This window comes from Hyla sarda, chromosome 2, assembly GCF_029499605.1.
Source record: "Hyla sarda isolate aHylSar1 chromosome 2, aHylSar1.hap1, whole genome shotgun sequence".
In the NCBI taxonomy this organism is placed as follows: Eukaryota; Metazoa; Chordata; class Amphibia; order Anura; family Hylidae; genus Hyla; species Hyla sarda.
In genome coordinates, this window is record NC_079190.1 from 25,850,054 (window position 1) to 25,876,802 (window position 26,749).

Sequence of the window (26,749 nt, forward strand, 5' to 3'; positions counted from 1 at the left end):
CATCAAGCATGGGCGACCCTTCAAATGTTTCGGGCATTAGAAAAAACATTTCATATGGTGCAGAGACAAGTCAAAAGTTTTGATCAGTCGGGGTCTCAGAGTAATGGACGAATAAGAACCTATATTGGGAGATTTATCAAAACCTTTCCAGAGTAAAAGTTGCCCAGTTGCTCACAGCAACCAATCAGATTGCTTCTTTCATTTTGCAGAGGCCTTGTTAAAAATGAAAAGAGCAATCTGATTGGTTGCTATGGGCAACTCAGCAACTTTTCCTCTGGACAGGTTTTGATAAACCAATGAACATTACAGATCCAACCATACCTTCCAGGGGAATCTCCATTTTCATCAAACACGATCATGTCTCCAGCTACGCCGGTGAAATTCGCCTTCATGAGACAGTCCAGAAGCTTCTGTCCATCTATGGGCTTCATAGCATCACAAAGGCCGGCATATCCGGGACACAGAGACACCTGCATATTGTGGAGGCCATAGGCCATGGCGTATATTGCATTAATAACAAATCCCATTTTGGAGTCTTGTGTGTATTGATGGTTTAAATTCAATCGAGCTGGAAAAAAAATAACACATCGTAAAGCAAGTTAAGTTTAGTACAAAGAGTAATAGAAAAATACCTATTCAAAGGTCCTTAAAGGGGCACTGTGAGATACAAAAACTTTTGATATGTTGTAAAGCATGTATAACCAATAGGTTTTGCAATTGCTTTCATTAGAAAATTTTCAGTATTTCATACTGAAAAAGCCAGTCAAACAACTGCCCCCCCCTGCCTGCTCAGACACACACTAGTCCTGCTGTGTCCATGCATCATCACCTATGTCATGGACACATTTCCTTGATTGACAGCTGTGAGCGCAGGGCTCACAGCTGGAGGAAAAATCCTCCCACTGTCAGCTTGTACATGGTCAGGATTAGGCACTGAGTGATATATTTAAAAAAATATTTTTTGTTGGATCTGACGGATACGCTTTAAGGATCTATTCACACGTGCAGTATTCTGCGCAGATTTGATGCACAGGATTTCAAGCTGTGTTCAGTCAATCAGTTTACATTGAAATCTGCAGCAGAAAATCCTGCGCATCAAATCTGCGTATCAAATTTGCACAGAATACTGCACGTGTGAATAGACCCTAAAGGGGTACTCCGCCCCTAGACATCTTATCCCCTATCCAAAGGATAGGGGATAAGATGTCTGATTGCGGGGGGGTCCCGCTGCTGGGGACTCCCGCGATCTTGACTGCGGCACCCGTGCCAGATGACTGGCAATGTGGGGCGGTGGCTCATGCCGGATGACTGGCGATGCGGGGCAGAGGCCCGTGACATCATGGCCACGCCCCCTCAGTGCAAGTCTAAGTCTATCGTCCTCCCATAGACTTGCATTGAGGGGGCGTGGCCGTGACTTCACGAGCGTGGCCGTGACTTCACGAGCGTGGCATGGCCGTGACATCACGAGCCTCTGGCGCTGCACCTGACGCTCTAAACAAATGCTTGGTGCAGCAGGGAGATCGCAGGGGTCAGACATCTTATCCCCTATCCATTGGATAGGGTATAAGATGTCTAGGGGCAGAGTACCCCCTTTAATAATATATGTGCTCCATAGCACTATACTATGTATTCACCACTACTGTACAGTTTCTACATTTTATCAACTAGTGCCTGTTATATCCATGACTGTAAAAATAGCCATACACATAAGATACAGTAGGTGCCAGCTCGGACTGACATGTTTAGAGGAGGGTCTGCGATTCAGGATCCTCGTCTCCTGGCCAGAGGGGCTACAAAGAGTGGCTCTTGCTCTGGAGGACCTGTCCTGTCCTGTATTATACAGACAACACATTGATGTGTACTGTGTAATTCCTCATTTCTCCTCTAGTGGTGCTGAAGGGAAATTAAACAGTATAGCTGGTCATCCCGAGTCTCAGCAAGAGGGCGCTACATAATCAACCTAATATCAAAGACTAACAAGTAGGCATTGTCCAGGAATCCAGAGAGATGAGAGGGGAAATTTGTAGCTGTTCTCCATGAGGGACTCTTCCTGATGAAAGGAGTATTCAGAAAATTGTATTTAAATTAAACTTTTTCCCAAAGATATATAACTTACTAATATAGTGTTATTATACTGGCTTTAGCACATTTTTCTGTGCTATAACCCTGACAGGAAGTTGTGTGGTTCTTTCATTATCAGTGTGGTGTTGTCTCAGCAGCTCCTCGCTCCTTCCCTGTCTCCTGACAGAAAGTGTGAAGTCCTCTCATTTTCAGCGTGTTGTTGTCTCAACAACTTCTCCCCACCTCTCCTGACAGAAAGTTGTGTAGCCCTCTCATTGTCAGTGTGGTGTTGTCTCAACAGCTCCCCAGCTCATCACTCTCTCCTGACAGGAAGTTTTGTAGTCCTCTCATTGTCAGTGTGGTGTTGTCTCGTTAGCTTCCTGGCTCCTCCCTTTCACTCGAGACATTCTCATTCTCTTCTGTCTCAGTAGGCATGTCCTGAGTGATGTCACCACCTCTGACCAGCCCCTACTGCCTACATCACCTTTTCCCTGTCATCATATACACATATACATATACATTATAGCACATTAAGGGAGAATGGGGTGTGGTTAGAGCATGTGACCTTCTGCTAAATAAATAATTCCACAGGCAGAGGAGCAGACAGGGAATGCATACAGCAAGTGCTGCAACCTCACTGATTGTGTGATAGTCTACTGTGAAACAAGATATTCAGCAACAGCTTTAGGTGAAGAACTGGCAAGAGTGCTGCGGGAAGGGAGTAGGCAGGATGGGATGACTGTGAAGCAGTGCATTCTGGGAATTGTATTTCTGCTCACCCAGAAAGTACAGGATTAAGTCCCCAAAACAAATGGATTTTTTGTGGTTTCAGAACAGGGGCAGACAGGTAGGCAATGTTATATGCTTGCTGCAGCATTTTTATGTGTTTGGGTTTTTTCTACCTGAAGTCGGGGTACCCCTTTTTTCAAAACTTTACAACCCCTTTAAGAGTAGGAACTCAAGAGCACGGAAACCCAAGGGTAATACAAATCCGCCGTACTGTTTGTATTTCACATAGTATAATGTCCTTGCCTCTCCTATTCCTGAACCGGCATTGTGATTCAACAGCTCAATAGGCTTTACTGCAGAGGTATCATCTGTATTCACCCCGAATAGATGACAGCATTTACGAAGCTTTCTTCATCGTGTCAGCTTTTCACAGTGGGAAACAAGTAATGACCTAAAATTGTATTTTTCATAGTCAACAATTGAGTGTTCTATTCCAGCTTGGCGACTGTATTCACCTGAATCTAATTCGTCTAACCGGAGGGTTCTTAAAGGGAATAAGTAGAAAAAAAGAAGGAAAGAGCGCTCCAAAACGTAATACCGCAAGGTAGGGGATCCACAGGTAAAATAGGAAATGCCCTTACCATGAGCGGTTGTGTAAACTCACACACAACAGTGGTCAGAGTGAGTGAGAGACAAGTCCAGTATGCAGCCTTCCCATCCAAGCGAGACAATGGCAGGATAAGACTTCAAGGTGTGATGGGATTCAATGGCGCTGAGCAGGAGCAGACACGTCAGGTAAGGTGGAGGATGCCTGATGAAGCCGCACCTGTGGTGAACCGCGTAGCATTGTTTTAATAAAGTCATCCTCCACCTTACCTGACGTGTCTGCTCCTGCTCAGCGCCATTGAATCCCATCACACCTTGAAGTCTTATCCTGCTAAAGGGAATAAGGGAAAAATACATTTGGTGTAGGGTTTTTCCTTGACAAATAAAATAAAGGGTCTGCATGACTTGGATATTCTAATTTCTAAAGATATCAGATGTCCAAGCTATTTATGTTCATAAAATATATCAACAGGATCAGACAGATAGGCTCTGCAAAAAAGGCTTTGCTGCTGGTAGTGGTGAGGAGTGGTACTGCAAGTAACAGATCTAATGTAATGTCTGCAAACAGTGACTCCATCAGTATATTAGTGAGTACAGCTCTATAGTATAATACAGGATATAACTCAGGATCAGTACAGGATAAGTAATGTAATGTATGTACACAGTGACCTCACCAGCAGAATAGTGAGTACAGCTCTATAGTATAATACAGGATATAACTCAGGATCAGTACAGGATAAGTAATGTAATGTATGTACACGGTGATCTCACCAGCAGAATAGTGAGTACAACTCTGGAGTATAATACAGGATATAACTCAGGATCAGTACAGGATAAGTAATGTAATATATGTACACAGTGACTCCACCAGCAGAATAGTGAGTACAGCTCTATAGTATAATACAGGATATAACTCAGGATCAGTACAGGATAAGTAATGTAATGTATGTACACAGTGCCCTCACCAGCAGAATAGTGAGTGCAGCTCTAGAGTCTAATACAGGATATAACTCAGGATCAGTACAGGATAAGTAATGTAATGTATGTACACAGTGATCTCCCCAGCAGAATAGTGAGTACAGCTCTGGAGTATAATGCGAGATATAACTCAGGATCAGTAGATGATAAGTAATGTAATGTATGTACACAGTGACCCCACCAGTAGAATAGTGAGTACAGCTCTGGAGTCTAATGCAGGATATAACTCAGATTACATTACTTATCCTGTACTGATCCTAAGTACACAGTGACCTCCCCAGCAGAATAGTGAGTACAGCTCTGGAGTATAATGCAAGATATAACTCAGGATCAGTAGATGATAAGTAATGTAATGTATGTACACAGTGACCCCACCAGTAGAATAGTGAGTACAGCTCTGGAGTGTAATACAGGATATAACTCAGGATCAGAACAGGATAAGTAATGTATGTTCACAGTGACCTCACCAGCAGAATAGTGAGTGCAGCTCTGGAGTATAATACAGGATATAACTCAGGATCAGTACAGGATAAGTAATGTAATGTATGAACACAGTGACCTCACCAGCAGAATAGTGAGTACAGCTCTGGAGTATAATACAGGATATAACTCAGGATCAGTACAGGATAAGTAATGCAATGTATGTACACAGTGACCTCACCAGCAGAATAGTGAGTACAGCTCTGGAGTTTAATACAGGATATAACTCAGGATCAGTACAGGATAAGTAATGTAATGTATGTACACAGTGACCTCACCAGCAGAATAATAAGTACAGCTCTGGTGTATAATACAGGATATAACTCAGGATCAGTACAGGATAAGTAATGTAATGTATGTACACAGTGACCTCACCAGCAGAATAGTGAGTACAGCTCTGGAGTATAATACAGGATATAACTCAGGATCAGTACAGGATAAGTAATGTAATGTATGTACTCAGTGACCCCACCAGCAGAATAGTGAGTACAGCTCTGGAGTGCTGACCAATTAGTTACGGGTGTGGTCGTGCTTCAGCTGTGCTGTGTGTGTCTGCTGTGTCTCCTGAGCTCCAGGGATTTCCATCTGTTCCACCTGGGGCCTGCTTCCTCCTCCCCAGGGAGGGAGTGGGTTTCCAGGCATGAGTGAGGGAGGCGAGGCCCAGGCTTCTGCTCCTCGGAATAGGCCGCAGGGGAGCAGTAGAAGCCAGCAAGCGGCCGGAACATCGGAGGATTTGGGGGTGAGGCGTTCCACCAGGAGTCGCAGCAATGCTGCTCCAACTCCCCCCACAGAGGTGAGAAGCTCCAAGGCTGGATCCACCTCGGGAAAGCTGGGTGCTGCCAGTGGAAAGCTGGGTTCATCAGGAAGAAGGCAGAGTACTCACGGAGGTGAAGCCGACCTCAGTGAGGAAGGCTGGGGAGTGCTGAGGACCCGGGAGTCTATTTCCACCTATACTACCCGGGTAAAAAGTCACCTCCGTGAGTATGAAGATGCCTGTAAGACCATCAGGAGGCTCCGAGAGGAACTGCGCTGTGCCCGTGCCAGGGCTAAGGTAACTCCAAAAAAGAAAAAGACAGAGATCCAGGGGCAGATAAAGAGACTTATGGCTGAAATACAAGCTTTGGAGGAAAGAGAGCAGAATTACTGGCGAAGAGTGGGCCATTTAAAGAAAAATTGGAAAATGGAGAAAGATTCAAGGTAATGGAGGAAAAGGAAAATAAAAGGTTGATGGGGCTGCAACCTGAGAGCCAGGTGGATGATGTGGAGGAGATGGAGGAAGAAAAACAGCCAGATTCACCTGGTGGCCTGCGGCAACAGCAGCAGGTCCCGTACAGTGGGCCCCCTGCACAGCAATCAGCAGTATCACCTGCCGACTCGGGGGAGGACAGTGACAGCAGCTACCAGGGAGGGGTGCTAATGGCCCAGATCCGCATGCTGGAATCCCCAGTGTGTCCTCAGAATCTGGTGTTTGGAGATGACCTCCCAAATGAGGCACCTGGGGGTAAGAAGAAAAAGATGACCAAGCCAAAGCAGCAAGAAGTGGTGAGTTACATCTACACCCCCCTCCCTGTAAACCCTGAGTCGGCCGCAGGGTCAGCTCATTGTGCAAGCCCCGTTACCCAGCCCAGCCCGTGTTCTGTGGTGGACTCGGTGCAAAGGTGCGGGGAGAGTACAGATACTAAAAGAGCGCAGAGCTCCATGCCTGTTTGCAGTAGCAGGGATGGAGCAGAGAAGGCATCGGCCGCAAGGCCGTACAGTGAGGGCGGCCCAGCGGTGGGCATAGAGGCAGACTCCGGTGCTGTAGTTCGCTCCCCTGTGGTGGCTAAGGGAAAAACAGATTCTCCCAAAAGTAGAAAAAAACTTTTGTTTTGCATTGGCGCCGCTGATCCAGATCAGCGGCGCCCAGGAGCTGGACATTCTAGTACAGATGAGGCGGCGGGTACCGGTAAAAACAGGGCCGGGGCCGCTAATAAACAGGCTAGGCAGGCTTCCCGGTCCTTGTATAAGGGACTGGTAACCTGTCCTGTGGTGATGGCTCCAGCCCTGGTACCCAGTGATGCTGACAGTACAAAATCTGTGCCAGAACGCACCGGTCCAGCCAGTATGAATGTGGAGGTTAATGTTGGAGTGACTGAGGGTGTAAATGAGGTGAATAATTCATATGTTACTAAAAATCTGTCTGGGGCTTTGAATGGTGGTTTGGGCTGTAGCACGGGTGGAGGTATGGGGGGCACATCAGCTAAAATAGGGGTCAATGGTTTGGGTATGGATTATGTGGAGGAGGGTGGTGAAGGGGCACAGATTAGTGGTGGGAATGTAGGGCCTGGTCCAGTTGCACCCCCAGCGGTGGCAGCACCCGTCCGCAGCTACCCGAATGTCACCGCTGGGGGAAGGGGGGCAGATTCCTCGTCCTCTGGCTCTGGGGAGAGCAGTTTGCAGCAGCGTCTCCTGGGGGCCTTAAGGAGAGGGGAGAGATCAATCAATGTAGAGGGTAGGGAGGTTGATCTATCCTTTTGGATAGAAAGACATGGTCTTTCAGCCTTCCGAGAGGAAAGAGGGGGGGATACTGTGTGGTCCCTCCCAACAGCCGGGCCAGGTGGTCTCCGAAGGAATGTGGTCCGGCTGAGGTGGAGAGGCAGTGATACATGTCCTCCAAGATCTAAAGTTGTTGAGCTTCTGCTGAAGTTGGGCTTTAAGGCAGCTGACATCTATGCCTTAATACATCCTTATGGTACCCCTTAGTTCGATATCAGCTTTGTTCGGCCGGTGGGGCTTGAGCTCTTCTGGTCGAATTATGAGCTGGTAAAGAATGAGCCCTGCTGGCGAGACTTTGCCATTCAGGCAGTGTCTCGCCAAAATAATGTCAAGAAGGTGACCGTTTTAACCAGTAACGAATCGCTTTCTTGTATTGACATAATGACGTGGCTAGGTCGGTATGGTGAGGTGGTGGAGGTCCCAAAAAAGAACAGGGATGAATGTGGCATTTGGTCAGGGGCCTGGACATTTATGGTCAAGCTTAGGCGTTCAGGAAACACCGTTACCCATATACCATCTGCGACCTTCCTCGGAAGGGATCGTATCCAGATCTTCTACCAGGGTCAGCCAAAGCTCTGTCACAGATGTGGTGACCCCACACATTTTAGTGCCAATTGCACTGTGCAGAAGTGCACTCTGTGTGGGGAAATAGGCCATCTCGCTGCATCTTGTGCAGAGATTAGGTGTCACCTGTGTGGTGACTTAGGTCACCCATTCAGTCGCTGCCCTCGTTCCTTTGTCAACGCGGTTGTTGCCCTGGTGGGAGTAAGCCGTGAGGTGGATTCTGCTGGGGGGATGGCTGTCGGGGATGAAGGGGTGCAGGGGCCAGGGAATAAAAGTAAGCAGAAGACGCCTGCCCAACTGAGGCGTCTCGAAAAGCGTCAAAGGGACAGGGAGATTCAGGACTCACAGGAGCATCAACCAACTGGGGTGACTCCTGCTCCTGTCCCTGCGGCCAGTCTTACTGCTGAGGCCCTGGGGAATAGTGAACTGGATGAGGAGATTGGGAAGATCCACAAAGAGGGGGATGCCGTCTCCTCACTGTCCTCCCATGGTGGATGAGGACAGTGGGGGATGGGCAGAAACAAAGCGGGGTACTCGGAAGAATAAGAAAAGGAGAGATGTAAGATCTTCTCCCACCCGCCAGATGCCAAAGGAAGGTACAACTGATCTCCCTCTGATTGGTCTCTCCAACCGGTTCCGAGCCCTCCGCGACATTTCCTCTTCGGAGGAGGGGGGGGGGGGCTGGGGGTGAGGTTCCGGATGTTGCGGTGGGGCTCACAGGAGACGCTGAGTCCTCTCTCCCTGGGGAATCTATGTCGTCAGGGGGGGAGACTGGCCCAGATTCAGGGGACGAGGAAAATGCATATAAAGGGAAAATGGACACATCTATTTCACTTAAAAGGGGTAAACCATCATCTGATGAGGAGGGTGGTGGGGTGGATGGGAAGGATGGTGGGAAAAAGAAAGCTGTCTAACTCAATCACCCTTGATGGCGGCACCCTCTCCGTTGACTATGGCATCCATTAATGTTGCCAGCATAAAGTCAGATACGGCTCGATTTGCGGCCTATGATTTTTTTGCCCATATTAATGCTGATATTTTATTTTTGCAAGAGACCAGGCTAACAGATATGTCATCTATCTACAAGGCTAAAAGAGAGTGGAGGAATGGGCCCTCCTACTGGTCTCTTGGGGCCGAGCCGTATAGCGGAGTGGCGGTCCTTTTTACCGCAGCGGTAGAATGCCGACGGGTTATCGAGTTAGAAATGGGGAGGTGCCTGATCTTAGATGTCCTCATGAAGGGACAAGAACTTCGCCTTATTAACATCTACGGCCCACAGTCTAAGTGGGACCGGAAGTGTCTCTTTATGAGGATCAAGCCCTATCTTTTTACAATTAGGCAGGTGGTCTTTGTAGGGGACTTCAATGCTGTCACGAGGGCCCAAGATAGGGGAGGTTCCAGAGACAAGCTGACTTATGATAGCGTCACCCTTAATAGCATAGCGAGTGAGGCTCGCCTGGTGGATGTCCACATCCGGCACACCCCAGGCCACGCGGGATTCACCTATCATAGGGGTAGTTGTAGGTCTAGGATAGATAGGTTTTATTTAAAGGAGGAGGCCGTCTCTTCAGCAGTGTCTGTTGTTGAGGTGGAGTTCTCCGATTACTGTTTAATTTTGTTTTCTCTGAATGTCACAGAGACCCCCCGGATGGGCAGAGGCTATTGGAAGCTGAATTCGTCTCTCTTGGAAGAAGCGGAGATAAGACAGTTCTTTGAGGATTTTCTTCAGAGCCAGGTACCATTGCTGGGCCTTTGTAGCAGTAAGTCAGAGTGGTGGGAGATCTTCAAGGAAAGGGTTGTGAGATTCTTCCGCCAGCTCTCGGGCCTCAGAAGCCTAAACAGGTACCGTTTGTACCAGGGTCTGAGGAAGAAACTTGAGCACCTTGTCTCGACTGGAGGTAGTTGTGATGATATCTCCAGAGTGAAGTCCTTGCTGATGAAGTGCCAGAACGACAGACACGCATCTTTGGTTTTTGAGAGGGATTACCGGAAGTACCGCTCGCCTGACCCTTACAGAAACTGCAAGATGTCAGTGAATAGTAAAATAGTCTCAGGACTGATTGATAGTACGGGATCCTTGAAAAGGTCCAGATCAGGGATCCTGGAGGTCGTCAGATCCTTCTTCTCGCACCTCTTGGGAAGGAAGGATCTAGATCGAGATAAGGTATCAGCTTTCTTGGCTGAAACCGTCCCTGAACCAGGAGTAGACCCCTCTCTTGACGTTTTGACAGAGATGATCCGGGAAGAGGAAGTCAGGATGGCTATTGATGGGCTTGCCCTCAAGAAGTCACCCGGTCCGGATGGCTTAACATCTGAGTTCTATAATACCTTTAAGGACACTTTGGTTCCCCTCTTGACTGCGGTTTTTAATGAGTGTCTATCCTCGGGCACTCTGCCAAAGACAATGAGGAGGTTAGCGCTGATCATCTTGTCAAAGGGTAAAGACCCGTCCCACATTGAGAATTGGCGTCCCATAGCTCTTCTCAATGCGGACATAAAGATTCTGGCAAAAGTGCTGTTTAACCGGCTGGTGGAGTTTGCACCCCGGCTCCTTTCGGGGGCTCAGCATTGCTCTGTTCCGGGCCGCAGTACATTTAGTGCTGTGCTCAGTGTCCGGGAGGCTGTGGAGCAGGGTAGGGCTGGCCACTGGAAGGGGTACTTGCTGTCCTTGGATCAGGCAAAAGCATTTGATCGGGTTAACCATGAGTACCTCTGGTCTGTTCTTCTGAGATATGGCCTGCCGGGGGGGTTAGTTGATTGGCTTAAGACCTTGTATGCAGGGGCAGAGAGTTTCCCGCTTGTGAATGGTTGGATTGGTCGCTCCTTTGAGGTTGGGTCTGGTGTCCGTCAGGGTTGTCCTTTAAGCCCTTTGCTGTACGTGTTTGCAATTGATCCTTTCCTTTAAAGGATTGATTGTGGACCGTTGGCGGGGGTGAGAATGGACCTGGCGGTGCCGGATTCGGCTCTGAGGGCGGTAGCATATGCTGATGATGTCACTGTGTTTGTCTCCTCACAAGAGGAGGTCAGATGGGTGATGTCAGAGGTGGACCGCTACTCGGAGGCATCCGGGTCCAAGATCAACCAGGATAAGTGTGAGAGTCTCTGGCTGGGAGGGGGAGATCCTAGTTTTGATCTCCCGGACGCCTTTCCAGAGCCCCAGGAATCTGCAAAAGTTCTCTGCATTGAATTTGGCCAAGGGGATTACCCCAAACAAAACTGGGACAGCAGGCTTAAGATCGCCGCTCAGAAGGTGGATCAGTGGAAGGGTTGGTCTTTGACCCTCCGGGAAAGGTTTAACCTGATCAAAACATTCCTGCTCCCTTTGTTGATATATCTGGGCAGTGTATGTATGTTGCCAGAACCTCTCTGGACCCGGGTCTACAGTGTGTTCTTCCAAATGTTATGGGGGAATAGACTGAACCTAGTGAAGAGGGAGGTTACTTACCGTACAAGGAGACTAGGGGGGTTGTGTATGGTCAACCCTGTGGTGTTCCTAGTGAATACCTTTCTTAAGACCAATATAGCAAACCTCTGGTCAGAGAGGGCTCCTCCGTGGGTATCCTCCTGTAGGGGATGGTTTCGGCCTTTCTTCCAGGAATGGGAGACAGGAGGGCAAGTGAAGGATCTTCGCACACCACACGGGCATCTCCCGGCTTATGCTACCCCGGTTCTGAAGGTTATTCGTCGGTGGGGTCTGGGGATGGGGGAGATTAGGACTCTGTCGAGGAAATTCCTTGACAAGGGGGTCCTGTCTTCTCATTTCCAGAGGCCATTGGCGCTCAAGGACTGCCCAAGTCGGGATCTGGAGGTGGGTTTAGAGCTTTTGAATTCTATCAGGATCCCCTTGAAGTTTTGGGACTTGACTTGGCGCTGCTTCCATGGGAAACTGTTTGTGAGGGACAATCTGAAGTGCAGGAGCTCTGATGACCGGGGATGTCCCCGCGAAGAGTGTGGAGGCATGCTGGAAAGCATGGAACATTTTCTGCTTCATTGTCCCTTTAACACAGAGGTTTACACCAGGGTGGGCGCTTCCATTGGTTGGCCTCGGCTGGCCAGTCTCTCCTATGCGGAATGGGCCTATGGGGCATTCAGAAACCTTGGAGGCTGGGACCGGTGCACTTTATTCCTAGTCAGCTCAGTGATCAGGTACTACACCTGGAATGCACGGTGTTTAGTGTCGACGCAGCGTAAAATCCTCCCTGTGGATGTGGTGGTTAGGAACATTCTCTGTGACCTGGTGATGGTGCGTTCTCTGGAGTACGAGAGGCTGGGTGCTGGCAGGGCCTCTCGTCTGTGGAGGGGCTCTGCCTTTAAAGTGCCTTAGCCCGTTGTCTCCCCCTGGTGGTGGGCTGATGCTGGCACATTAGTCTTTTTGTTTTGAGAAGTCGGTTTATGGTAATATAGGGCTTGCAGGCACTGAACTTGAGCTTTAGGGGTTTGTTGTTTGGCTTATAGTGTTATATGTATTTGTTATTGTATTTATTGTTGTAGTCTATTTGTATACTTATATATTGTATATATTGTTAGTCTGTGTATATTTTATGTAATGTATATATTGTATATATTGTGTGATGCCACCTGGGGTTTGGGTTTAGTTTAGGTTGGGTGGTGGGTTAAAAGGGGGGAGGGGGTTTGTATGGGACTTTTATATATACAGAAAATCCTAGACTGGTTCATGGACGTCTGGTAACATGTACTGGGGGCATGGGATGCGGGACCAGCTCAGGGCCAAAAAAAAAAAAAGTGGTGTTATTTTGTTTGTGTTGTTTTTTTAATTATTTTGTATATATTATTATTGTTGTTGTTGTTATTCTTTTTGGTATATTATTGGTATTGGGTTTTTGGTATTGCAACTGGGCCAGGAAATTCACATTTAGTATTAGTGTATATTAGTGTATATAGTTTATTAGTATGGTATGGGTATAATGGGTATTATAGGAATCTGTCTTTTGTAAATATTGTATATATTTGTTTGTGTGCAGGAATGAGTGTGGGGTGGACCGGTGTTGTATTTTATGCTATGGTGTTTGGTTTTATGATTCGCTATATTGATATGTTCTGTCGGATATGGTATGTTTATGTTTTGTAATTTTTTATTGTTATGTTTGAAATTTTAATAAAAGATCTACAGGATATAATTCAGGATCAGTACAGAATAAGTAATGTAATGTATGTACACAGTGACCTCACCAGCAGAATAGTGAGTACAGCTCTGGAGTATAATACAGGATATAACTCAGGATCAGTACAGAATAAGTAATGTAATGTATGTACACAGTGAGTGCACCAGCAGAATAGTGAGTGTAGCTCTGGCAGCATAATTCAAAGGCACATTTCACAATTATTATTACTATTTTTATTTACTTTTACTCTTCTTTTTAAGAGCACTGATAAGTCTATATTTAAGGAAAGTCTTCTTTCATATATAATCTGTTTGTTGACAATCAATTCTATGAGCGTCTTCCTGTACAAAGGCCGTTCAAGGCCATTTTGTCCATCAGTTCTTTGCTGATTGTATTCCTGGATGGTGTATTCCCTGCAAAATTCATTTATCATCTCCATTTGTTGTGCATCTTAGGAATTGAGCAGCAATAAGTCAGACTGTGGATAAAACTCAGTTACTTTCATTAGTGACCGGGATTCTAAATGTTCAGTAACTTTCTTTATCCTCCCCGGAGATAATCATCCTCGCAGATATATCCGCTCACTGCCGATGTGCTTTCATGACTGGTTTCATTTGTTTTAAAAGTAATATATTATCATGACAAAATAAAATATCCAGAAGGTCTTATCGAGCCTCAGTAACGTACGGACAACACGCTGCTGAATGTATCTATTATACAAAACGTATCATCCTAACTATATAGGGAAATACAGTCGGTTTTTAAATATTTTTTTTTTTACCTGGAAAGAAAGTGACCTACAGGGTGATCCAGTGTTATCTGTCTCCAGCTAAGTATGGGATCCTTTTTTTTTGTATAGGATCATGCATTATCTGCTTCTATCTTTGTATAGGATTTTCTGTTTGTATGGAATCCTGTGTTATCTGCCTTCAGCTTTGTGCGGGATCCTGTGTTATCTGCCTTCAGCTTTGTGTGGGATCCTATGTTATCTGCCTTCAGCTTTGTGTGGGATCCTATGTTATCTGCCTCCAGCTTTGTGTAGGATCCTGTGTTATCTGCCTCCAGCTTTGTGTGGGATCCTGTGTTATCTGCCTCCAGCTTTGTGTAGGATCCTATGTTATCTGCCTCCAGCTTTGTGTAGGATCCTATGTTATCTGCCTCCAGCTTTGTGTGGGATCCTATGTTATCAGCCTCCAGCTTTGTGTGGGATCCTGTGTTATCTTCCTCCAGCTTTGTGTGGGATCCTATGTTATCTTCCTCCAGCTTTGTGTGGGATCCTATGTTATCTGCCTCCAGCTTTGTGTGGGATCCTATGTTATCTGCCTCCGGCTTTGTGTGGGATCCTATGTTATCTGCCTCCAGCTTTGTGTGGGATCCTATGTTATCTGCCTCCAGCTTTGTGTGGGATCCTATGTTATCTGCCTCCAGCTTTGTGTGGGATCCTGTGTTATCTGCCTCCAGCTTTGTGTGGGATCCTATGTTATCTGCCTCCAGCTTTGTGTGGGATCCTGTGTTATCTGCCTTCAGCTTTGTGTGGGATCCTGTGTTATCTGCCTCCAGCTTTGTGTGGGATACTGTGTTATCTGCCTCCAGCTTTGTGTGGGATCCTATGTTATCTGCCTCCAGCTTTGTGTGGGATCCTATGTTATCCACCTCCAGCTTTGTGTGGAATCCTGTGTTATCTTCCTCCAGCTTCGTGTGGGATCCTGTGTTATCTTCCTCCAGCTTTGTGTGGGATCCTGTGTTCTCTTCCTCCAGCTTTGTGTGGGATCCTATGTTATCTTCCTCCAGCTTTGTGTGGGATCCTGTGTTATCTTCCTCCAGCTTTGTGTGGGATCCTGTGTTATCTTCCTCCAGCTTTGTGTGGGATCCTGTGTTATCTTCGTCCAGCTTTGTGAGGGATCCTATGTTATCTGCCTCCAGCTTTGTGTGGGATCCTATGTTATGCACCTCCAGCTTTGTGTGGGATCCTGTGTTATCTTCCTCCAGCTTTGTGTGGGATCCTGTGTTATCTTCCTCCAGCTTTGTGTGGGATCCTATGTTATCTTCCTCCAGCTTTGTGTGGGATCCTGTGTTATCTGCCTCCAGCTTTGTGTGGGATCCTATGTTATCTGCCTCCAGCTTTGTGTGGGATCCTATGTTATCTGCCTCCAGCTTTGTGTGGGATCCTATGTTATCTGCCTCCAGCTTTGTGTGGGATCTTGTGTTATCTGCCTCCAGCTTGGTGTGGGATCCTATGTCATCTTCCTCCAGCTTTGTTTGGGATCCTGTTTTATCTGCCTCCAGCTTTGTGTGGGATCCTATGTTATCTTCCTCCAGCTTTGTGTGGGATCTTGTGTTATCTTCCTCCAGCTTTGTCTGGGATCCTGTTTTATCTGCCTCCAGCTTTGTGTGGGATCCTATGTTATCTGCCTCCAGCTTTGTGTGGGATCCTGTGTTATCTGCCTCCAGCTTTGTGAGGGATCCTGTGTTATCTGCCTCCAGCTTTGTGTGGGATCCTGTGTTATCTTCCTCCAGCTTTGTGTTTGATCCTGTGTTATCTTCCTCCAGCTTTGTGTGGGATCCTGTGTTATCTGCCTCAGCTTTGTGTGGGATCCTGTGTTTTCCACCTCCAGCTTTGTGTGGGATCCTGTTTTATCTGCTGTCACGCTTCGGCAGGCTGGAGGTGGATCCTCTGTGCCAGAGAGGGATTGGCGTGGACCGTGTCGGTGGACCGGTTCTAAGTTGCTACTGGTTTTCACCAGAGCCCGCCACAAAGCGGGATGGTCTTGCAGCGGCGGTAGCAACCAGGTCGTATCCACCGGCAACGGCTCAACCTCTCTGACTGCTGAGATAGGCGCGGTACAAGGGAGTAGACAAGAGCAGTTTCGGACGTAGCAGAAGTCAGGGCAGGCAGCAAGGATCGTAGTCAGGGGCAATGGCAGGAGGTCTGGAACACAGGCGAGGAACACACAAGGAAACGCTTTCACTGGCACAATGGCAACAAAATCCGGCAAGGAAGTGCAGTGGAAGTGAGGTATTAATAGGGAAGTGCACAGGTGAAGGTACTGATTAAAACCCATGCGCCAATTAGTGGCGCACCGGCCCTTTAAATCGCAAAGACCCGGCGCGCGCACGCCCTAGGGAGCGGGGCCACGCACGCCGGGACAGCACAGATGGGGAACGAGTCTGGTAAGCGGGTCGGGATGCGCATCGCGAGCGGGCGCGTCCCGCATCGCGAATCGCATCCCGGCTGGGGACATTATCGCAGCGCACCCGGTCAGCAAGTCTGACCGGGGTGCTGCGAATAGGAGAACGCTGTGAGCGCTCTGGGGAGGAGCGGGGACCCGGAGCGCTCGACGTAACAGTACCCCCCCCCCTTGGGGCCGCGCACGCCGGGACAGCACAGACGGGGAACGAGTCTGGTAAGCGGGTCGGTATGCGCATCGCGAGCGGGCGCGTCCCGCATCGCGAATCGCATCCCGGCTGGGGACATTATCGCAGCGCACCCGGTCAGCAAGTCTGACCGGGGTGCTGCGAATAGGAGAACGCTGTGAGCGCTCCGGGGAGGAGCGGGGACCCAGAGCGCTCGGCGTAACAGTACCCCCCCCTTGGGTCTCCCCCTCTTTTTAGAACCTGAGAATTTGAGGATAAGGTTCTTGTCAAGGATGTTGTCCTCGGGTTCCCATGACCTCTCCTCTGGGCCGCAATTCTCCCAATCTACAAGAAATTTTTTTTTACCTCTGACCGTCTTGGATGCCAGATTTTCTTTCACCGAGAAGATGTCAGAGGACCCGGAAACAGGAGTAGGAGCAACAACCTTGGGAGAGAAGCGGTTAAGGATGAGTGGTTTAAGGAGAGAGACATGAAAAGCATTGGGAATACGTAGAGAAGGAGGTAGAAGGAGTTTGTAGGAGACAGGGTTGATTTGGCATTTGATTTTAAAAGGACCAAGATAACGTGGTCCCAGTTTATAACTGGGGACACGAAAGCGGACATACTTGGCGGAGAGCCATACTTTGTCTCCGGGAGAAAAAACAGGGGGAGTTCTTCTTTTTTTATCAGCATGTCTCTTCATCCGGGATGAGGCCTGTAGGAGAGATTTTTGAGTCTCTTTCCAGATGGTGGAGAAGTCCCGAGTCACCTCATCAACAGCGGGCAAACCAGAAGGCATGGGAGTGGGAAGGGGGGGAAGAGGGTGACTGCCGTACACCACAAAAAATGGGGATTTAGCGGAAGAATCAGAGACTCTGAAATTGTACGAGAATTCGGCCCATGGTAGGAGATCGGCCCAGTCATCCTGGCGGGAGGAAACAAAATGTCGCAAATAGTCACCAAGAACCTGATTAATTCTTTCCACTTGCCCATTTGATTGGGGATGATAAGAAAACGAGAAGTTTAACTTGATTTTAAGTTGATTACAGAGGGCCCTCCAGAATTTCGACACAAATTGAACACCTCTATCCGAGACGATATGCGTAGGAAGCCCGTGAAGGCGAAAAATGTGCATAAAAATTTTTTTGCCAACTGAGGCGCAGAAGGAAGACCTGGAAGAGGGATAAAATGTGCCATCTTGGAGAACCGATCAACGACCACCCAAATAACTGTGTTGCCATGGGATAAAGGTAAGTCAGTAATAAAGTCCATACCAATCTGAGACCATGGTCGCTCAGGAACAGGCAGAGGATGGAGGAGACCAGCAGGCTTCTGGCGAGGGGTCTTGTCCCGGGCACAGACTGTACAAGCCCGCACAAAATCAGCAACATCTGCTTCCAGGGTAGGCCACCAATAAAAACGAGAGATGAGCTGGATGGAGTTTTTTGATGCCAGCATGGCCTGCGAGGTGTGAGGAGCGTCCCCACCTGAGAATCCTGAGGTGCTGGCGTGGAGAGACGAAGGTCTTCCCTGGAGGAGTTTGTCTGATGGAAGCTGGAGAAGTGGAGATCAGACAGTCCGGAGGAATAATGTGTTGCGGGGAAGCTTCCATTTCAGAGGCATCCGATGAACGAGAGAGAGCGTCAGCCCTAATGTTCTTGTCAGCGGGGCGAAAATGAATTTCAAAGTGAAAACGGGCAAAGAACAACGACCACCTAGCCTGGCGAGGGTTCAGCCGTTGGGCAGACTGAAGATAAGAGAGATTCTTGTGATCAGTGTATATAATAACAGTGTATTTGGATCCCTCCAGTAGGTGCCTCCATTCCTCAAGCGCCAATTTTATGGCCAGTAGTTCTCGATCACCAATGGAGTAGTTTTTCTCCGCCGGAGAGTAGGTTCTAGAAAAGAAACCACAAGTAACAGCATGTCCGGAAGAATTTTTCTGTAGGAGTACCGCTCCAGCTCCCACCGAAGAGGCGTCTACCTCCAGTGAGAAGGGCCTCGATGGATCAGGTCTGGAGAGTATGGGAGCAGAAGAAAAGGCAGTTTTGAGATGATTGAACGCCTCTTCCGCTTGAGGAGGCCAGGACTTAGGGTTGGCGTTTTTCTTGGTTAGGGCCACGATTGGGGCCACAATAGTGGAAAAATGTGGAATAAATTGTCTGTAATAATTGGCAAACCCCAAGAAACGTTGGATAGCACAGAGTCCGGAGGGGCGTGGCCAATCCAATACGGCTGATAGTTTGTCCGGGTCCATTTGGAGTCCCTGGCCAGAGACTAAGTATCCTAGGAAGGGAGGAGATTGACATTCAAAGAGACATTTTTCCATTTTGGCATATAATTGATTGTCCAGAAGTCTCTGAAGAACCATGCGGACATGCCGGCGGTGTTCTTCTAGGTTAGAAAAAAAAATCTAAATATCGTCCAAGTAGACCACAACACAGGTATATAGAAGATAACGAAAAATTTCATTTACAAAGTCTTGGAAGACGGCAGGGGCGTTGCAAAGCCCAAAAGGCATAACCAGATATTCAAAGTGTCCATCTCTGGTGTTAAACGCGGTCTTCCACTCGTCCCCTTCCCTGATGCGGATGAGATTATATGCACCTCTTAAGTCCAATTTGGTAAAGATGTTGGCGCCACGTAGGCGGTCAAAGAGTTCCGAGATAAGAGGTAGGGGATAGCGGTTTTTTACAGTGATTTTTTTAAGACCGCGGTAATCAATGCAAGGTCGTAAGGAGCCGTCTTTTTTGGAAACGAAGAAAAATCCAGCTCCGGCAGGGGAGGAAGACTTGCGGATGAACCCTCTTTTTTAAATTCTCTTGGATGTACTCCGACATGGCTTGTGTTTCCGGAGCGGACAGAGGATAGATTCTGCCCCGGGGTGGAGTAGTACCAGGGAGGAGGTCAATAGGGCAGTAATAAGGCCTGTGAGGAGGCAAAGTTTCTGCTTGTTTTTTGCAAAAAACATCAGCATAGTCCAGATAGGCCTTGGGGAGACCTGGTATCGGAGGAGCCATAGGGTTTTGACTGACAGTACTGGGAGCAGGCATAAGACAGTTCTTGTGGCAAGTAGTACCCCAGTTCTTGATCTCCCCGGTGGTCCAATCGAGGGTTGGGGAATGGCATTGAAGCCAAGGTAGTCCATGAAGAATTTCCCAAGTGCAGTTAGAGAGGACCAGAAATTCAATCTTTTCGTGATGGGGTCCAATGCACATTAAGAGGGGTTCCGTGCGGTAACGCACAGTACAGTCCAATCTTTCATTATTAACAGAGGCGATGTAGAGGGGTCTGGCGAGACTTGAACCTGTTGACGAAAGAGGCCAAAATAAAATTTCCTGCAGATCCGGAATCCAGGAAGGCCACAGCTGAGAAGGAGAAGGTAGAAGAAGAAATCCGCACAGGCACAGTAAAACGTGGGGAAGCAAAGTTCACACCTAGAGCTGTCTCACCTTTGTGCAGAGTCGGAGTGCGTCTTTCCTGACGTGGAGGTCGGATAGGACAATCCTTCAAGAAGTGTTCGGTACTGGCACAGTACAGGCATAGGTTCTCCATGCGGCGGCGTGTCCTCTCTTGAGGTGTCAAGCGAGACCGGTCAACTTGCATAGCCTCCACGGCGGAAGGCACAGGAACGGATTGCAGTGGACCAGAGGAGAGAGGAGCCAGGGAGAGAAACCGCCTCGTGCGAACAAAGTCCATATCCTGGCGGAGCTCCTGACGCCTTCCGGAAAAACGCATGTCAATGCGGGTGGCAAGATGAATAAGTTCGTGCAGGTTAGCAGGGATTTCTCGTGCGGCCAGCACATCTTTGATGTTACTGGATAGGCCTTTTTTGAAGGTCGCGCAGAGGGCCTCGTTATTCCAGGACAAATCGGAGGCGAGAGTACGGAATTGGATGGCGTACTCGCCAACAGAAGAATTACCCTGGACCAGGTTCAGCAGGGCAGTCTCGGCAGAAGCGGCTCGGGCTAGTTCCTCGAAGACACTTCGAATCTCCGTGAAGAAAGAGTGTACAGAGGCAGTGACAGGATCATTGTGGTCCCAGAGCGGTGTGGCCCATGACAGGGCTTTCCCAGACAGAAGGCTGACCACGAAAGCCACCTTTGACCTTTCAGTTGGAAATTGGTCCGACATCATCTCCAAATGCAGGGAATATTGTGAAAGAAAACCACGGCAAAATTTAGAGTCCCCATCAAATTTGTCCGGCAATGATAAACGGAGGCTGGTGGCCTTGTTGCGCTATCTGTTGCGACTGCTGGGCGACCACCGTGGGGAGGTCAGCGACAACTGGCAGCGGGACCTCAGCAGGATCCAGGGCCGGATCTACTGTCACGCTTCGGCAGGCTGGAGGTGGATCCTCTGTGCCAGAGAGGGATTGGCGTGGACCGTGTCGGTGGACCGGTTCTAAGTTGCTACTGGTTTTCACCAGAGCCCGCCGCAAAGCGGGATGGTCTTGCAGCGGCGGTAGCAACCAGGTCGTATCCACCGGCAACGGCTCAACCTCTCTGACTGCTGAGATAGGCGCGGTACAAGGGAGTAGACAAGAGCAGGGTCGGACGTAGCAGAAGGTCAGGGCAGGCAGCAAGGATCGTAGTCAGGGGCAACGGCAGGAGGTCTGGAACACAGGCAAGGAACACACAAGGAAACGCCTTCACTGGCACAATGGCAACAAGATCCGGCAAGAAAATGCAGGGGAAGTGAGGTATTAATAGGGAAGTGCACAGGTGAAGGTACTGATTAAAACCCATGCGCCAATCAGTGGCGCACCGGCCCTTTAACCCCTTAAGGACTCAGCCCATTTTGGCCTTAAGGACTCAGACAATTTAATTTTTACGTTTTAATTTTTTCCTCCTCGCCTTCTAAAAATCATAACTCTTTTATATTTTCATCCACAGACTAGTATGAGGGCTTGTTTTTTGCGCGACCAGTTGTACTTTGTAATGACATAACTCATTATATCATAAAATGTATGGCGCAACCAAAAAACACTATTTTTGTGGGGAAATTAAAACGAAAAACGCAATTTTGCTAATTTTGGAAGGTTTTGTTTTCACGCCCTACAATTTATGGTAAAAATGACATGTGTTCTTTATTCTGAGGGTCAATACGATTAAAATGATACCCATTATTATATATTTTTATATTATTGTTGCGCTTAAAAAAAATCACAAACCTTTTAACCAAATTAGTACGTTTATAATCCCTTTATTTTGATGACCTCTAACTTTTTTATTTTTCCGTATAAGTGGCGGTATGGGGGCTCATTTTTTGCGCCATGATCTGTACATTTTTTTGATACCACATTTGCATATAAAAAACTTTTAATAATTTTTTTATAGTTTTTTTTTTAATAAAATGTATTAAAAAAGTAGGAATTTTGGACTTTTTTTTATTTTTTTTCGTTCACGCCGTTCACCGTACGGGATCATTAACATTTTATTTTAATAGTTCGGACATTTACGCATGCGGCGATACCAAATATGTCTATAAAAAATGTTTTTTACGCTTTTTGGGGGTAAAATAGGAAAAAACGGACGTTTTACTTTTTTATTGGGGGAGGGGATTTTTCACTTTTTTTTTACTTTTACTTTTACATTTTTTTACATTTTTTTTTACACTTGAATAGTCCCCATAGGGGACTATTCATAGCAATACCATGATTGCTAATACTGATCTGTTCTATGTATAGGACATAGAACAGATCAGTGTTTTCGGTCATCTTCTGCTCTGGTCTGCTCGATCACAGACCAGAGCAGGAGATGTCGGGAGCCGCACGGAGGAAGGAGAGGGGACCTCCATGCGGCGTTATGAATGATCGGATCCCCGCAGCAGCGCTGCGGGCGATCCGATCGTTCATTTAAATCGCGAACCACCGCAGATGCCGGGATCTGTATTGATCCCGGCACCTGAGGGGTTAATGGCGGACGCCCGCGAGATCGCGGGCGTCGGCCATTGCCGGCTGGTCCCTGGCTGCGATTAGCAGCCGGGATCAGCCGCGCATGACACGGGCATCGCTCCAATGCCCGCGGTTATGCTTAGGACGTAAATGTACGTCCTGGTGCGTTAAGTACCACCTCACCAGGACGTACATTTACGTCCTGCGTCCTTAAGGGGTTAAATCGCAAAGACCCGGCGCGCGCGCGCCCTAGGGAGCGGGGCCGCGCGCGCTGGGACAGCACAGACAGGGAACGAGTCTGGTAAGCGGGTCGTGATGCGCATCGCGAGCGGGCGCGTCCCGCATCGCGAATCGCATCCCGGCTGGGGACATTATCGCAGCGCACCCGGTCAGCAGGTCTGACCGGGTCGTTGCGAACAGGAGAACGCTGTGAGCGCTTCGGGGAGGAGCGGGGACCCGGAGCGCTCGGCGTAACATCTGCCTCCAGCTTTGTGTGGGATCCTATGTTATCTGCCTCCAGCTTTGTGTGGGATCTTGTGTTATCTTCCTCCAGCTTTGTATGGAATCCTATGTTATCTGCCTCCAGCTTTGTGTGGGTTCCTTTTTTATCTTCCTCCAGCTTTGTGTGGGATCCTATGTTATCTTCCTCCAGCTTTGTGTGGGATCCTATGTTATCTTCCTCCAGCTTTGTGTGGGATCCTGTGTTACCTGCCTCCAGCTTTGTGTGGGATCTTGAGTTATCTACCTCCAGCTTTGTGTGGGATCCTGTGTTATCTGCCTCTAGCTTTGTGAGGGATATTGTGTTATCTTCCTCCAGCTTTGTGTGGGATCCTGTGTTATCTGCCTCCAGCTTTGTGTGGTATCCTGTGTTATGTTCCTCCAGCTTTGTGTGGGATCCTGTGTTATCTTCCTCCAGCTTTGTGTGGGATCCTATGTTATCTTCCTCCAGCTTTGTGAGGGATCCTGTGTTTTCCACCTCCAGCTTTATGTGGGATCCTGTGTTATCTGCCTCCAGCTTTGTGTGGGATCCCGTGTTATCTTCCTCCAGCTTTGTGTGGGATCCCGTGTTATCTTCCTCCAGCTTTGTGTGGGATCCTATGTTATCTGCCTCCAGCTTTGTGTGGGATCCTGTGTTATCTTCCTCCAGCTTTGTGTGGGATCCTGTGTTATCTTCCTCCAGCATTGTGTGGGATCCTGTGTTACCTTCCTCCAGCTTTGTTTAGAATCCTGTGTTATCTTCCTCCAGCTTTGTGTGGGATCCTGTGTTATCTTTCTCCAGCTTTGTGTGGGATCCTGTGTTACCTTCCTCCAGCTTTGTTTAGAATCCTGTGTTATCTTCCTCCAGCTTTGTGTGGGATCCTGTGTTATCTGCCTCCAGCTTTGTTTAGAATCCTGTGTTATCTTCCTCCAGCTTTGTGTGGGATCCTGTGTTATCCACCTCCAGCTTTGTATGAGATCCTGTGTTATCTTCCTCCAGCTTTGTTTAGAATCCTGTGTTATCTTCCTCCAGCTTTGTGTGGGATCCTGTGCTATCTTCCTCCAGCTTTGTGTGGGATCCTGTGTTATCCACCTCCAGCTTTGTGTGGGATCCTGTGTTATCTGCCTCCAGCTTTGTGTGGGATCCTGTGTTATCTTCCTCCAGCTTTGTGCGGGATCCTATGTTATCTGCCTCCAGCTTTGTGTGGGATCCTGTGTTATCTTCCTCCAGCTTTGTGTGGGATCCTGTGTTATCTGCCTCCAGCTTTGTGTGGGATCCTGTGTTATCTTCCTCCAGCTTTGTGTGGGATCCTGTGCTATCTTCCTCCAGCTTTGTGTGGGATCCTGTGTTATCCACCTCCAGCTTTGTGTGGGATCCTGTGTTATCTGCCTCCAGCTTTGTGTGGGATCCTGTGTTATCTTCCTCCAGCTTTGTGCGGGATCCTATGTTATCTGCCTCCAGCTTTGTGTGGGATCCTGTGTTATCTTCCTCCAGCTTTGTGTGGGATCCTGTGTTATCTGCCTCCAGCTTTGTGTGGGATCCTGTGTTATCTTCCTCCAGCTTTGTTTAGAATCCTGTGTTATCTTCTGTCAGCTTTCTATGGGATCCTGTGTTTTCTACCTCCAGCCAGGGTCATAGCAATAGTGGGTGCAGAGGTAGCAGTCGCCCCGGGGCCCTCATGCCCAAGGGGGCGCCAAAGCACTTCTGACCCATAAGAGACCTGCTTTATAATTGGCACATGGGGCAAATTTTGAATTAGGCTTCAGAAGCTACAAGTTGCGCCTCTGCCTCCAGCTTTGCATGAGATCCTGTCTTATCTGCCTCCAGCTTTGTATGAGATCCTGTCTTATCTGCCTCCAGCTTTGCATGAGATCCTGTCTTATCTGCCTCCAGCTTTGTATGAGATCCTGTGTTATCTGCCTCCAGCTTTGTATAGAATCCTGTGTTATCTGCCTCCAGCTTTGTGTGGGATCCTGTGTTATCCACCTCCAGCTTTGTGTGGGATCCTGTGTTATCTGCCCCCAGCTTTGTGTGGGATCCTGTGTTATCTTCCTCCAGCTTTGTGCGGGATCCTGTGTTATCTTCCTCCAGCTTTGTGTGGGATCTTGTGTTATCTTCTGTCAGCTTTCTATGGGATCCTGTGTTATCTTCCTCCAGCTTTGTGTGGGATCCTGTGTTATCTGCCTCCAGCTTTGTGTGGGATCCTGTGTTATCTTCCTCCAGCTTTGTGTGGGATCCTGTGCTATCTTCCTCCAGCTTTGTGTGGGATCCTGTGTTATCCACCTCCAGCTTTGTGTGGGATCCTGTGTTATCTGCCTCCAGCTTTGTGTGGGATCCTGTGTTATCTTCCTCCAGCTTTGTGCGGGATCCTATGTTATCTGCCTCCAGCTTTGTGTGGGATCCTGTGTTATCTTCCTCCAGCTTTGTGTGGGATCCTGTGTTATCTGCATCCAGCTTTGTGTGGGATCCTATGTTATCTTCCTCCAGCTTTGTGTGGGATCCTATGTTATCTTCCTCCAGCTTTGTGTGGGATCCTGTGTTACCTGCCTCCAGCTTTGTGTGGGATCTTGAGTTATCTACCTCCAGCTTTGTGTGGGATCCTGTGTTATCTGCCTCCAGCTTTGTGAGGGATATTGTGTTATCTTCCTCCAGCTTTGTGTGGGATCCTGTGTTATCTGCCTCCAGCTTTGTGTGGTATCCTGTGTTATCTTCCTCCAGCTTTGTGTGGGATCCTGTGTTATCTTCCTCCAGCTTTGTGTGGGATCCTATGTTATCTTCCTCCAGCTTTGTGAGGGATCCTGTGTTTTCCACCTCCAGCTTTATGTGGGATCCTGTGTTATCTGCCTCCAGCTTTGTGTGGGATCCCGTGTTATCTTCCTCCAGCTTTGTGTGGGATCCCGTGTTATCTTACTCCAGCTTTGTGTGGGATCCTATGTTATCTGCCTCCAGCTTTGTGTGGGATCCTGTGTTATCTTCCTCCAGCTTTGTGTGGGATCCTGTGTTATCTTCCTCCAGCTTTGTGTGGGATCCTGTGTTACCTTCCTCCAGCTTTGTTTAGAATCCTGTGTTATCTTCCTCCAGCTTTGTGTGGGATCCTGTGTTATCTTTCTCCAGCTTTGTGTGGGATCCTGTGTTACCTTCCTCCAGCTTTGTTTAGAATCCTGTGTTATCTTCCTCCAGCTTTGTGTGGGATCCTGTGTTATCTGCCTCCAGCTTTGTTTAGAATCCTGTGTTATCTTCCTCCAGCTTTCTGTGGGATCCTGTGTTATCCACCTCCAGCTTTGTATGAGATCCTTTGTTATCTTCCTCCAGCTTTGTTTAGAATCCTGTGTTATCTTCCTCCAGCTTTGTGTGGGATCCTGTGTTATCCACCTCCAGCTTTGTGTGGGATCCTGTGTTATCTTCCTCCAGCTTTGTGTGGGATCCTGTGTTATCCACCTCCAGCTTTGTGTGGGATCCTGTGTTATCTGCCCCCAGCTTTGTGTGGGATCCTGTGTTATCTTCCTCCAGCTTTGTGCGGGATCCTGTGTTATCTTCCTCCAGCTTTGTGTGGGATCTTGTGTTATCTTCTGTCAGCTTTCTATGGGATCCTGTGTTATCTTCCTCCAGCTTTGTGTGGGATCCTGTGTTATCTGCCTCCAGCTTTGTGTGGGATCCTGTGTTATCTTCCTCCAGCTTTGTGTGGGATCCTGTGCTATCTTCCTCCAGCTTTGTGTGGGATCCTGTGTTATCCACCTCCAGCTTTGTGTGGGATCCTGTGTTATCTGCCTCCAGCTTTGTGTGGGATCCTGTGTTATCTTCCTCCAGCTTTGTGCGGGATCCTATGTTATCTGCCTCCAGCTTTGTGTGGGATCCTGTGTTATCTTCCTCCAGCTTTGTGTGGGATCCTGTGTTATCTGCCTCCAGCTTTGTGTGGGATCCTGTGTTATCTTCCTCCAGCTTTGT

At 48.2% G+C, this 26,749-nt stretch overlaps 1 protein-coding gene across 5 annotated transcripts in view; it reads right to left on the reverse strand.

Annotated features, from left to right (window-relative positions):
• Positions 1–26,749, reverse strand: part of GRM5 (glutamate metabotropic receptor 5) — a 349,284-nt gene that overhangs the window by 49,276 nt on the left and 273,259 nt on the right. For all 5 annotated transcript variants that reach the window (XM_056561402.1, XM_056561403.1, XM_056561401.1 and 2 more), the window contains exon 5: positions 322–568. In XM_056561402.1, coding sequence (XP_056417377.1) covers positions 322–568 — 247 coding nt within the window. The remainder of the gene's footprint in view (positions 1–321; positions 569–26,749) is intronic.